Here is a 13684-nt window from a genome sequence, read left to right as displayed (position 1 = left end):
CCATCCAAACATACAAAATTTGTCGCAAAACATGTCTATTGTAAGCAGAAATATACCTATGGCAGTATTGAATTCTACTGGCGATTTAACCATATATTTTAGGATAATAAAAAGTACAATAGCCAAATGTACTTACTTGTTATTAGGACTCCAATCACATCCAAATACAGAGGAAGGATGTTTATACCGCTGAATTAGATTACCATCTACTTCTCTGATGATACTGTCATGGTAACAAAAAATTATTATAAACATTAAAAAAAAGGTAAGGGCAATTTCTGGATCAGATACTAAGAACCTTGTCTACTGAGTTTACTTTTCCGATTCTGATGAATCTTGTTCAATCATGATAGCACTCTTAATTAAATCAACAATATTATGTGATGTGATCAAGCAAAATCAGTCGGAACTTGGAAATATTAAATTTTCAGTTTCTTATAGGATAGTAAAAAGTATTTACAAAGATGCATTTTGCAGAAAACCCCATTGAAATTGAACAACCAGTTCCAAAGATTGCGCAATTAAAGAGTTTCCAAAACAACAGGAAACAAAAGGAAATAGTTCCTTTGTTTGGCTATATCTCAAAATCAATATTTCCGAGTGCCGACTGATTTTGCTTGATCGCATCACATATGCTCTTAATTCAGTAAGCAGCCAGGAAGCACTCAACTATGTATGTATGCTTTTAAGGAAAATGCTAAAATTAATCAGACTTGTTTATCTTGGTCAATATTTTAAATGTATTCTGTGTATTACTTTCTGTATATATCATATTTTTGTTTTTAATTAGGAGAATACCGTAAGTAGGATTTTAATTTCTAATTTTAGACAGCCTGTATCCACTGAAAAAAAACTTACCAGAAATGATCAGCTCCACAACTTGCTATTCTTTTGGAATCCTTGTGGTTCCAGGCTACTGAATATATACTGGCTTTACCATGCTGTAAGGAAAACCACCAAGAAAATGATCATGGTTGTAAATGATTTACAATTCCTGTTATAATAACCTCTTTATGGTTAGCAACTATTTTAAACGGTTGCGATTTGGTAGTTAACAGCATCTTGCAAATGGTAGTGAGCTTTGGCAAAAATTGCATTGATTATTTCACAGCGAGTGTGTAGAAAAATTCAAATATCACAGATATACTTTTGTAGGTCCTATGATTCTTGAGTTATGTTGTAAAGAGGGCTGAAACAACAACACTTTTGTAAAACGCATATAACTCATTAACAACAATAAATTAAGCAAGTTTGCAAAGTATCTGATTTGTAGAATGAACTTTTGCAAAACATCAAAGTGTTATTTTTCAATAATATATTGATTTAAATAATGAAAATCTTTTCCAGAAATAAGAACCATACATCAACAACCATTTTACTTAGCTATCCAACAAACCAGGCACCACACACAAACTGCACGCCCTGTATAGTGTGTGGGTGTGAGGCTAAACATCATGATATTAATATTCACATGCAAGTGGAGAAAAACCTCTTGCAGTATGATGGAACATAATTATATACCAACTATTTAATTTTGGGAAATCTTAGTGGCCATGTTAGAGTAAACATAAAATCCAGCCAAGCTGGTGGCTTGAACCACCAATTGTTAGCTATACTCTACAAACACAGCCATGTAGACTGCTCTTCTGCCTTATATAAGGGACCCTAGGTGGTTTAAAATTGTGCTCATAAGGCCCACTTTATTTCAAACCCTGTATTGACACACACAGTGCCAACCTCTGTAAATCTCTTGATGATTTTACTCTTGACCATGTCCCAGATGAAAGCACCATGTTTGGACGTCCCTGCTACTATGCAATTTAAATCAGCTGAAAACAAAACAAAACAAAACAAAACAAAAAAGATTTATGTGGGTAAATAGTATTGTATTACCATGACACTAGCAAAGAAACTAGTAATTAAATGCATAGACTGTGCCAGACACATAATTGTGATGCGTTTACCACAATAAATAATACTATTTGGTACTTTCTAAATACTGGATTTGTCTCCAATATTTTTAAATATTTTAAATTTATTAAGTAGGTTCAAATAAAGGATAAAAGCAATCTTGGTCCAGTCTTTACAAATTATTCATTTGGACAAATTATCTTCCCTACTTCTGGAATCAGGAATAAAGGTAGGCCATAATGATGAGACAAGATTAAAGTTATAAGAAACTATCCCTTATCCGCTACACCCTTGCCCATTCAGAGGTCAATGGTCATTAACATTCACGCACAACCAATATCAACCGAGACATACCTGGAGCCCATGATATTGCGTATATGACGCCCTCGTTGCCTGGTGATGTATTCACTGCTGATAGCGTGTTGACATCCCAAACTTTGACCGTGCCATCAAATGAAGCTGTCGCTATTTGATCAGGATTGTCTGGTTTAAATTTACAATCAAATATGGTTTCTACATGACCCTGGTATAAATAAAAATAACGGGGAAAATAATGTGAGCAGAAATGGAATGGTTATTGTGAGAAACTGTGAGGCTTGAACAAATTTTAATATATTTTTTTATTGTGCATTTTAATATTGTAATTATATTGCTTGTAATTTGGTTGATTAGCCATGATTTGTCAATAAAATACAATTCAATTCATTCAACAATATCTTAAATTCCTTACCAGTTCTCGTAGGAAGTCCCAGCTTCTCTTGCCTAGATCATAGAGCCCAACTCCTCCATCCAGAAAACAGCAGACCGCATGGCCTGGTGGTAAGGCATAGGATGTATCTATCATAGTACTACTAGAGGGTCCTGACATGGCATTACTGGTTGATGACTGTGGTCTCAGGCTTACATCTAATATCAAAGAATAGGCAGTAAATCTGTTTAGCACATATCTATCATAGTACTAGAGGGTCCTGACATGGCATTACTGGTTGATGACTGTGGTCTCAGGCTTACATCTAATATCAAAGAATGGACAGTAAATCTGTTTTTCAATCTAAGTTTTAATATGTGACCATCCAGCACAACTGAGCCCTGAAGTCGCCAATCATCATTTTTGAGATATTCAACCGAAATATTCTGCTTGAAATTGGCTTTAAAATGATGTATATCATGTCTATAGTACTTGACATTTAAGTAGTGAAAAGTCAATAAAACAGTCAATAAATCCTTTGTTTCCTATTGTTTATTGTTAAGTTCAATGGAGCATATCTCAATAGTGGCACTGGCGACATCCGGGCTCAGTTGTGGTGGATGGTCACATATTTAAAAATATTTCAAATTTCATACATTTTTAAATAGTACTTAAGAGCAGCATGATTTGTATGCAGGTGAAAATGCAGATATTTGCCATAACCGGTGAACTATCTCCTTGAGAGCATGTAGTGCTTTCAGCAAATGGATCATGTCAAAATGAACCCCATATGAATGGCCTATATCTAACAATTTCCCCCTTCAACAACCATTTCCTATGTCCTCCTCATTCGACATGCTAAGAGCCTAGAGAAATACATACTTAACCAAAGTAAAACACTTCAATAAATGGTTTTCATGTACATGTCATATCCTGAGAGCATAATGCATGTGTTTAACCCAGAATAAACCACTCAATGTAAATGTAATGTGATCAAGATAGCATAATGTGCCACCTGCTGTCAACTATATTCAACTTAATTACTTGTCAACATTATTTACTCAACATATGTAAGTGTTGTGCTCAAGTAGCCATCAAAAATGAATAATTTGCAACTCCATTATCAAGTGGGCGCCAGAGCCAGAACTTCCTCTAAGTAGCCATAATTTTTTTAAGTAGTAGTATGATACTTGAAATCTCAAATGATATCAGTAAAATAATATAAATTTGTTTGTTTTTGAAGAAATGGGTATATAATGCAGGCAGAAAGTGGTGCTTGATTTAGATAATAAAGGTATTGTTTTTAGCTGTTGTCATGCATCTATCATCTCATATAACACAGGTAAAAACCAATAAGATTGCAGGAACTTTCGCAAGTGTTTAAGAATTGGCTACAAGTAATAGGGCCAGGGGTGCATTTTACTTCACAACATTGCAACTGCCAAACCCATCATAGCATCATCAAAGTTTAGTGAAATGCACCAACCAAGACACTTTTTAAAAATAAATGACACCTGCTACCTTTGTACACACCTTGTAACTTAAAGCAATAATGTACAATCTTATAAAATGAATTTGAAAAGAATGTTTTTCAAACTTTATTTTTTTTTGCATAATTGTATGTTTACACCTCAGCTTAGACAAAAAAAAAGGGCCTTACGTACAGGCACAACGCCTAGACGTTGATCCACAAGCCTCAGCACACTTTACAGGTTCTTGCTGACCACTATGGCCCACATCATTCCATAAATCATTTAACAACAACTCAGGGACTTTGCAGCGTCAAGAGCACACACCCTAGACATTCCACAAATAACCTTCGCAACCAGGATCAGCTCCCCGAGTTTCGTACGGGTTACAACGAGACAATTAACAGTAAGTTCCTTGTCTAGGGGAATTTCAAGCTAACTCAATTTTTCCATGTGAGCGTACTAGTTACCGCCAGGGTTCGAACCCGCAACCTCTTGCACAATAGTCAAACGCCTTATCGATTGAGCTAACTTGACTACATAATTGGAATCAGCCAAATTTGTTGTGTTTGTAGGACAAAGGAGCAATTTTGAATTAATTTCTTATCAAGATATTAAATCCCCCATAGAACTCCACAGTTAAGCGGCCAGGATAAGTGGCTTTGAATGTTTTTGGGTATATGGGTAACCTTATTTGTTTTACACATGTGGACCAAACTTTAACGTCACACATCATTGCGTTCAGTCACAATGGTTCATTATGTAAAAAAAAGGAGACCGTTTTAAACAGTGTTAAAAGTTGCATCTGAGTCCATAGGACTCAATTCTCAAACAGTACAGTAGGCCAGGGATATTCATGTGTTTGTAAAAGAAAACTTAATCTTTGGTATTCTTCTTCTTCTTCTTGAAAAGCAAAGCAGGTGTTTTATTCGTTTCTTTTTAATGATAAATGCCTGAGATGGAAGGGATATGTACTGCAGTGAGAATAGACCACATCGCCAGTAGTTCATCACATGTGAAAAGTCACATTTTAATAATGCCGCGTTTGCCCGAATTTCTTCGTGGTAGAGCAATAGGTTTGCTGGATGAAAACGTACCGGTGAAAGAAATTGCTCGTCGTATGGGAGTTATGCAATTCGAAAATTGAGAGCAAAATTTCAGTTGGGACCATGTTAAAAATAATCAAACATTATCAATGAAAACACAACACTGCAAGAGCTAACCCGAGCAATCCAAAATGTATGGAACAACATGGACCAGCAACGGGTCCGGAATTTAATAAACAGCATGCGGCGACGTTGCAATGCATTTGTCAACAGTACAGGAGGACACATCCCCTACTAAACATCTAGACTTTAAGTTTTATTTCCATTACAAACACATGGACAGGCCTAACATACTGTATTGTTTGACAATTGACTCCTATGGACTCAGGTGCAACTTTTAAAACTCCCTCTTTTTACATAATGAACCATTGTGGCCAAACGCAATGATGTGTGACACTACAAATTGGCCCAGATTTGTAAAACAAATAAGGTTACTCATAACTTTTACAATTTTACATTTCGTTAAATAATTTTCGATTTATTTTAAAAAGCATTAGGGGGAACTTATAAGTTGTGCACTGTATAGTAAGTGGGTTTTCTTTCAATTACTATATTTACCTCATTTTTCAGCTTAAATTGACCAGAAAATAGATTTCATCATTTTTGGCAACAAATATAAAAGAAATTCTACATTATGGTCTTAATCCATATTCTAGTGACTCACCTGCATTGGTGCTATTATTGTTGTGTTCTTGTGATGTACTAAATATTGCTAGTGCATGGAATCCTGTTTTCTTCAGTTTTAGACTCATTATTGGTGTTGGTTTGGATACATTCCATAGTCTTAATACACCACTATTGGAATCTGGATGGGAAAAAAGAAAGAATTGAAATGTCAAGAGATTCTGGAAGATGAGAAGGAAAAAGAGAAAGAAAAAAGGAAATGTTACCATGTAAAGAAATAAAGAATAATAATAATAATAATAAAAGATTTCTGATAAGGACATCAAAACTTGATAAAGCCCTAAACATTACAGAAAAGCTGATGCAATGGATTTTGAACCTGATTGTTGTTCAAGTGAGGGCTTTGGGCAAAAGCTTTATGTACTACAAGATTTAAAAAAAATGATTCCTGATCCACAAATGCAGTCTTTTCAGGGGTAGACATATGAAGCAATAATCAACTGGCCAGCTGGGAAGGTGTCCCGATGGCCTAAGGGCAACTCCACTGGCCCAGATTTGTTGTTAATATATCGTAACATGTCATAAATTCATAATTATGCCAAAATCCCAACTGGCCCATCCAGACAGAAAATCTCCTGGCCCAATCAGAAAACTATTGGCCAGGGCCAGCGGGCCAGTGGCTAAATCGGGCCAGTGGCTAAATCGACCCCTGTCTTTTTAAACTTCAAATAAGGCTAGCTAAATGTTAAGCTGAAACTGTACACAAACTTGTAGCTATTAAATGAAAAATTGAAGATCTTTTGTAGGATTTGTTTGACAGAACTACAGCATGATGAACTGTGGTCTTAAATAAAGAGCCAAAGCCCTGGAGGGGCACTCACATGTAAAGGCAGTACAGGTATGTGCAGTGTTCAAGTTTCACCATTTCAAGCAGCGCTCCAGTTTTTTAACCTTAAACTGACAATTGTAGCTCTTAAACTCAAATTTGCAAATAACATACCTCCAGTAATAAACATTCCAGGTGCAGTCGGCACCCATGCTAGCGTCCGTATAGAAGCTGCTGTACTTGGTAACACAAAGGTTGTGATTGTATTTCTAGAATCACTGTCAATCATTCTTACTCCATAACTTTGATTGGCTACTAAGAGATAGTCAACTGACAGGGGGTCCCACTCTAATGCTACCACTGGGTCTTCCTCGTCGGATCCTTCACCAACATCTGGTTTAAGTGTATGTTTGTAACATCTTTGACCTGTGTGATAACAAAATCCAACACACAATATCATCACTACAAGTTCATACTAATGGAATATGGCATTGGCTTAGCAGAGACACAGAAAAACAAAGTGCTCCGAAAAGGTAATAACATTACTTCCCTTCTAGAGTACATTTTAACCCATTGTAAGTAGCTATTCCCATATCTTCCTAAATCTTATGAAAGAGTTACGATGGGTTCATAACTTATATGCAGTATAAATGTTTGTGCCATATTAGTTATTAGGTTCAGCATTGGTCTGGTACAGGAAATTATTGTGCGCAAAGTGTCATACTGGGTAAAGCTGAAGGCCGGACCCAGTATGACAGAGCGCACAATAATTTCTCGTACCATACTGATGCTGAACCTAAATACCACTAAGTCATTCTAAATATTAAAATAATTAAGTTTTTAAGCATTTAAATTGTTCCAAAAATGGAAAAACCTTGCAAAAATTAAATGACATATTGAGCTTTCAGAAACTAAAAACCCCATGTTGATACAACGTTTTTTTGTGAAGTTACGTCGATTTATCAATCGCTGAAAACAAGAGAAAACAAAAGAATTTTAACACTTTCTTTGCCAATCTCTCAAAATCAATATTAGCGACATCCGACTCATTTCCCTTGATCGTGTCACATATGATAATAATAATAGAATGGCATTCTACAAAACAACAATCTTTCTCAAAATAATGATCACAAAAAGAAACCGCAAGAAACTAGTGAGACAACCTGACATGAATTGGGAATAAAAAGTCACAAAATGGCCTGAAAATAATTAAAAGGGCAGAAATTTGGACTTCAAAAAGCCTGAATTCAGACTACATCCTGAAAAGTGGCATTTCTGTAAACAAGTACTTATGTTAATTCTTATGTTGATCCTTATTGCTTCTTATCCAACCTTGGATAACAATCTCTTGTCGTCTGCATCACATACTGTCATATCTCAGAAGGCTGCCTTGTGTCGTCTGCATCACATACTGTCATATCTCAGAAGGCTGCCTTGTGTCGTCTGCATCGCATACTGTCATATCTCAAAAGGCTGCCTTGTGTCGTCTGCATCGCATACTGTCATATCTCTAAAGGCTGCCTTGTGTCGTCTGCATCGCATACTGTCATATCTCTAAAGGCTGCCTTGTGTCGTCTGCATCGCATACTGTCATATCTCAGAAGGCTGCCTTGTGTCGTCTGCATCACATACTGTCATATCTCAGAAGGCTGCCTTGTGTCGTCTGCATCGCATACTGTCATATCTCAAAAGGCTGCCTTGTGTCGTCTGCATCGCATACTGTCATATCTCTAAAGGCTGCCTTGTGTCGTCTGCATCGCATACTGTCATATCTCAGAAGGCTGCCTTGTGTCGTCTGCATCGCATACTGTCATATCTCTAAAGGCTGCCTTGTGTCGTCTGCATCGCATACTGTCATATCTCTAAAGGCTGCCTTGTGTCGTCTGCATCGCATACTGTCATATCTCTAAAGGCTGCCTTGTGTCGTCTGCATCGCATACGTCTGCATCACATACTGTCATATCTCTAAAGGCTGCCCTGTGTCGTCTGCATCGCATACTGTCATATCTCAGAAGGCTGCCTTGTGTCGTCTGCATCATACTGTCATATCTCAGAAGGCTGCCTTGTGTCGTCTGCATCGCATACTGTCATATCTCTAAAGGCTGCCTTGTGTCATGTTTTTTGCAACCAGTGTCATCTAATATGTGACACGATCAAGGGAAATGAGTCGGATGTCGCTAATATTGATTTTGAGATATTGGCAAAGAATGTGTTAAAATTCTTTTGTTTTATATTGTTTTCAGCGATTGATAAATTGCGTAACTTCACGAAGAAAAGTCATTATCAACATGGGGTTTTCAGTTTCTGAAAGCTCTAAATGTCCTCTTTAGAAACCTGTGTAAAACTCATTTTCGACCAGGGCCGACATGTGACTCATTCCCTTTGATCAGGTCACATATGTGACGAGATACATGTACACTGTAAAATTAACTTTATATGTATATTAATTTTGAGGTATAATCTCAATATTACAATCTTGTGTTCATTAATAAAAGATGCTGAAATATAAAATAACAATATGAAATACAACAATGATGATACAAATCACACAAGGCAGCCTTTTGAGATACGACAGTATGTGATGTAATGACACAGCTATAGGATTGTATCAAAAAAGCTCTTCTAACTCACATGTTTTCCATGTTTAACAAGTGACATGGCTGTAATGTCGGCAGAGCGAGTGTTGAGATACGGACCATTAAACTTCTCAAAAACAGAAGACAACAAAAGGATTTCTCAACTAGTTTACTGATTTTTTACTGCCTTGCCAACAAGCAACAGGGACATGTAATATATTATTGTACAGCTTATTTTGAGGATAATTTGCCTGTCCAATATCTCAAGAAGTGAAAACGCTGACATTACAGCCTATTTGTGGTGGACGGTCACATGTTTGCAATAAATATGCAAGTCTAAACTTGCTACTTGTTATCTTCATAATTCACGAATCAATAACTAGCATGTTACAAACTGTGATTGAATTCATATCCTTAAAGCCCCAAGGTGAATAATGTATGACTTGACAGCTTATTAATTTTGACTAGCACAGCACCGCCTCAATTCTTTTTTTCTTTCAATTTTTACTAAATATTATGCATGTGGGAGTTTCATAAACAGTGAATGTCTAACCATAAAGATATGGATACTACAGATGCTAAAATGTCCTATTTATTTGTCTTTTCTTGGCAGTCTTGTCATCTTTATGAAGATATTATAGTGGCAGCACCAGAAATATAGGGGTGAAATGGGTTTTGTTTTGGGAGGGGGTAGGGGATATGAACATTTGCTTAAAATTTGTAATTTTTGCCATAAAAGTGAAATTTCCCAATTTTTTATTTGACTGGAGAGAAAATATCAAGATTGGGGTGGACAGTTTCATGAAAGTATTATAGTAGCAGCCACAGGAAACCTGCATTCTCCAGCAGCACAGCTGAATATGTAAATTTCAAGATGTACGGAATCATTTGATCATCTGAGGACAGACAAATAATAGGAGATTACTAAGAGCATTGCTTCAGGAGGGTGAAAGTGCATAGGAACAATGCCGGGAACTACGTCACGCTATTGTTCCACTAAGGCTACATCATTTTTAACGCATGCGTGTTCGTCAATACAGCTTTAGTCTCCTCCACCTTCGCAACCGCAGTGCGTGGAGTGACTGGAATCACACTGACGGCGGAGGAGAATACTAGCTGGTCAGACAATTTAATTCTATCAAGCATATAATACCCTGAACAATCACCGTCATTTGATCGATTTACTACAGAATATATTGTATACACAAAATATAATTTTAAAATTGTAAACCTGTTAACTTATATATTTGTGTACTAAAGTATAAGGACACGTGAATAAAATCATGTAGAAGACAAAATGGCCGCTAATCCGCCTTTTGTCTAGACCTAGGCTACATCTTCCGGTTTGTTACGTAATACTAGGATGCCCATCCCTTTGTAACGATCCCTGATTGCTTGCAGTTGAGACTTGAAGCAGAATACCCATCAAGTTTATTCAAGCAAAGAAAGGGATAAGTGGTGTATGTGCACTCGATCATATCAGATATTTTATGTTCACTCTCCGCCTATTTTTACTCAGTAGACTGACATGTCAATTTGGTTCACAAACATGTGACAACAAGAAATGTCGTTAAAAAGACTTCACGATAGGATAGAGGTCCTGTAAGTGACATAGGAGGCTGTAAGACAAACCTTTCAACTTTGTTCAACATAACAGAGCCCAGTCTAGTGCACACTATAAATTAAGTGGACACCTTTGTTTCAAGTACACATTTTATAATTCAATGCATACACTTAAATATAATTTAAAGGACAAGATTTCATTCATCTCTTTCAAAACATTACATAATGTGTAAATTTTTAGAAAAGTTGGATTTATGGGCATTTTGATGAAAGGGGTTTACATGCAAGAGAGTGGTCATTGAGGGTGCCATCACTTTAGTTTTAGGCTTGTATTAAAATTGCTTTTCATAAAATTTGCACAACATGCATCAAACATAGAAGTATTTTGTGCAATAGTTCCCTAACAAGACTGTGACTATCCCATGGCCATCTCCCTAAATGTTTACAGATTTTAAATATTGAGTTTAACTTGGTATACTAGGTATAGCTGTGAAGATGCACTGCTTGGAGTCAATTGGTTAATCTCACAATGCGATGTTACTTTTCTGTCAAAAGCTAAAATAGAACATGCACTGGACTTGATGCAAAGATGGCGAGAAAATATGGTTGCATGACCTCAAATGGAATTTCCAAGTCAATTGGTAAATTTGTGTATTTCATCCATGTTAAAATGAGTTGTTATTTGCTCATTTAAGGGTCATGTTTCAACCTTTTCTTTCTATAAACTGCCCATTTTGGTCAACTTTACTATCTCAACATGTTTTTTTTTTTACTTCGTCTACTCATTATACCAAGGAGCATGTGTGGCCGAGTGGATAAGACGCTCGGCTCATAATCCATAGGTTGTGAGTTCGAACTCCACTTGTGTCAACGTGTTGTGTCCTTGGGCAAGGCACTTTATCCTCATTGCCTACAGGGGGGTATGGTGGGGTTGGATGTTTGTATAGTTTGTTTGTTTAAACGGTTGTTCCGTGTGGAGACATGCTTGGGTCCTGATGCGACCAGGCTCAAACAAAATGCTCAAGCCAGGCTAAAAAGCCTATATAAGCATGCTGGCCTGTATGGAAAGAAAAGTGAGAAACAGATTTGTTTGTTTCGATGTTGCAATATTGGTGCTGATTAAGCTGCTGCCTTCAAATTGCATTGTTTCTGTTTAGGTGTGTTTAATGTAAATTCTAGCAATTTGACCTGCGGGTCACCATTAGAGTTTATAATAAAACCTTTAAAATGTTGTTTTTTTAAACCCAATAAAATAGCCACTTCTGTCTGTGTGCGAGTGCAGTCTATGTTTAGATACATACTGGGTAACTATGCATGTCAATATAGCACCTTCATCTGTACATCTATGATGATCATTTTATCATTTCAAAGCAATGTCAGTAAGCTTCCTCCAGTACACCTGCTTGTCTTGTAAACAGGACACCAAACAAGATATATCACACATGTACAAGCTGCTCTTCCCAGCCAATGACGTCACATTTGGTAAATACAACTTCCATGCACCAACAGGTTTAAACAGCTTGCACATAGGGTATGATGTTTTCAGTTTATCTTGGTGTTGATTATTCATCCAGTAGTTCAAAACATTATTTTGTAAATTAAATCTAATACTGAACTAAAATTTGCAACTCACTTTCTCGCCTTTTGACGTCACGACACCTGACGTCATCACAACATCATGCATCAAACATAGAAGTATTTTGTGCAATAGTTCCCTAACAAGACTGTGACTATCCCATGGCCATCTCCCTAAATGTTTACAGATTTTAAATATTGAGTTTAACTTGGTATACTAGGTATAGCTGTGAAGATGCACTGCTTGGAGTCAATTGGTTAATCTCACAATGCGATGTTACTTTTCTGTCAAAAGCTAAAATAGAACATGCACTGGACTTGATGCAAAGATGGCGAGAAAATATGGTTGCATGACTTCAAATGGAATTTCCAAGTCAATTGGTAAATTTGTGTATTTCATCCATGTTAAAATGAGTTGTTATTTGCTCATTTAAGGGTCATGTTTCAACCTTTTCTTTCTATAAACTGCCCATTTTGGTCAACTTTACTATCTCAACATGTTTTTTTTACTTCGTCTACTCATTATACCAAGGAGCATGTGTGGCCGAGTGGATAAGACGCTCGGCTCATAATCCATAGGTTGTGAGTTCGAACTCCACTTGTGTCAACGTGTTGTGTCCTTGGGCAAGGCACTTTATCCTCATTGCCTACAGGGGGGTATGGTGGGGTTGGATGTTTGTATAGTTTGTTTGTTTAAACGGTTGTTCCGTGTGGAGACATGCTTGGGTCCTGATGGGACCAGGCTCAAACAAAATGCTCAAGCCAGGCTAAAAAGCCTATATAAGCATGCTGGCCTGTATGGAAAGAAAAGTGAGAAACAGATTTGTTTGTTTCGATGTTGCAATATTGGTGCTGATTAAGCTGCTGCCTTCAAATTGCATTGTTTCTGTTTAGGTGTGTTTAATGTAAATTCTAGCAATTTGACCTGCGGGTCACTATTAGAGTTTATAATAAAACCTTTAAATTTTTTTTTAAAACCCAATAAAATAGCCACTTCTGTCTGTGCGTGAGTGCAGTCTATGTTTAGATACATACTGGGTAACTATGCATGTCAATATAACACCTTCATCTGTACATCTATGATGATCATTTTATCATTTAAAAGAAATGTCAGTAAGCTTCCTCCAGTACACCTGCATGTCTTGTAAACAGGAAACCAAACAAGATATATCACACATGTACAAGCTGCTCATCCCAGTCGATGACGTCACATTTGGTAAATACAACTTCCATCCATGCACCAACAGGTTTAAATAGCTTGCACGTAGGGTATGATGTTTACAGTTTATCTTGGTGTAGATTAGTCATCCAGTAGTTCAAAACATGATTTTGTAAATTAAATTTAT

At 36.7% G+C, this 13684-nt stretch overlaps 1 protein-coding gene across 1 annotated transcript in view; it reads right to left on the bottom strand.

The window, feature by feature from the left end:
• The window catches only part of LOC140161350 (WD repeat-containing protein 17-like), a 73321-nt gene that overhangs the window by 20618 nt on the left and 39019 nt on the right, over positions 1 to 13684 (bottom strand). The window contains exons 3-10 of the mRNA XM_072184836.1: positions 6799 to 7050; positions 5839 to 5979; positions 3331 to 3353; positions 2642 to 2797; positions 2266 to 2434; positions 1738 to 1829; positions 859 to 941; positions 137 to 223 (exon numbers count right to left, since the gene is read on the bottom strand). Of these exons, the coding sequence (XP_072040937.1) occupies positions 137 to 223; positions 859 to 941; positions 1738 to 1829; positions 2266 to 2434; positions 2642 to 2797; positions 3331 to 3353; positions 5839 to 5979; positions 6799 to 7050 (1003 nt within the window). The remainder of the gene's footprint in view (positions 1 to 136; positions 224 to 858; positions 942 to 1737; positions 1830 to 2265; positions 2435 to 2641; positions 2798 to 3330; positions 3354 to 5838; positions 5980 to 6798; positions 7051 to 13684) is intronic.

The sequence above is a fragment of the Amphiura filiformis genome, chromosome 9 (assembly GCF_039555335.1).
Source record: "Amphiura filiformis chromosome 9, Afil_fr2py, whole genome shotgun sequence".
NCBI classification, from domain to species: Eukaryota; Metazoa; Echinodermata; class Ophiuroidea; order Amphilepidida; family Amphiuridae; genus Amphiura; species Amphiura filiformis.
Note: the sequence above shows the minus strand (reverse complement) of the source record. Positions and strands in the feature narration are given on the sequence as shown.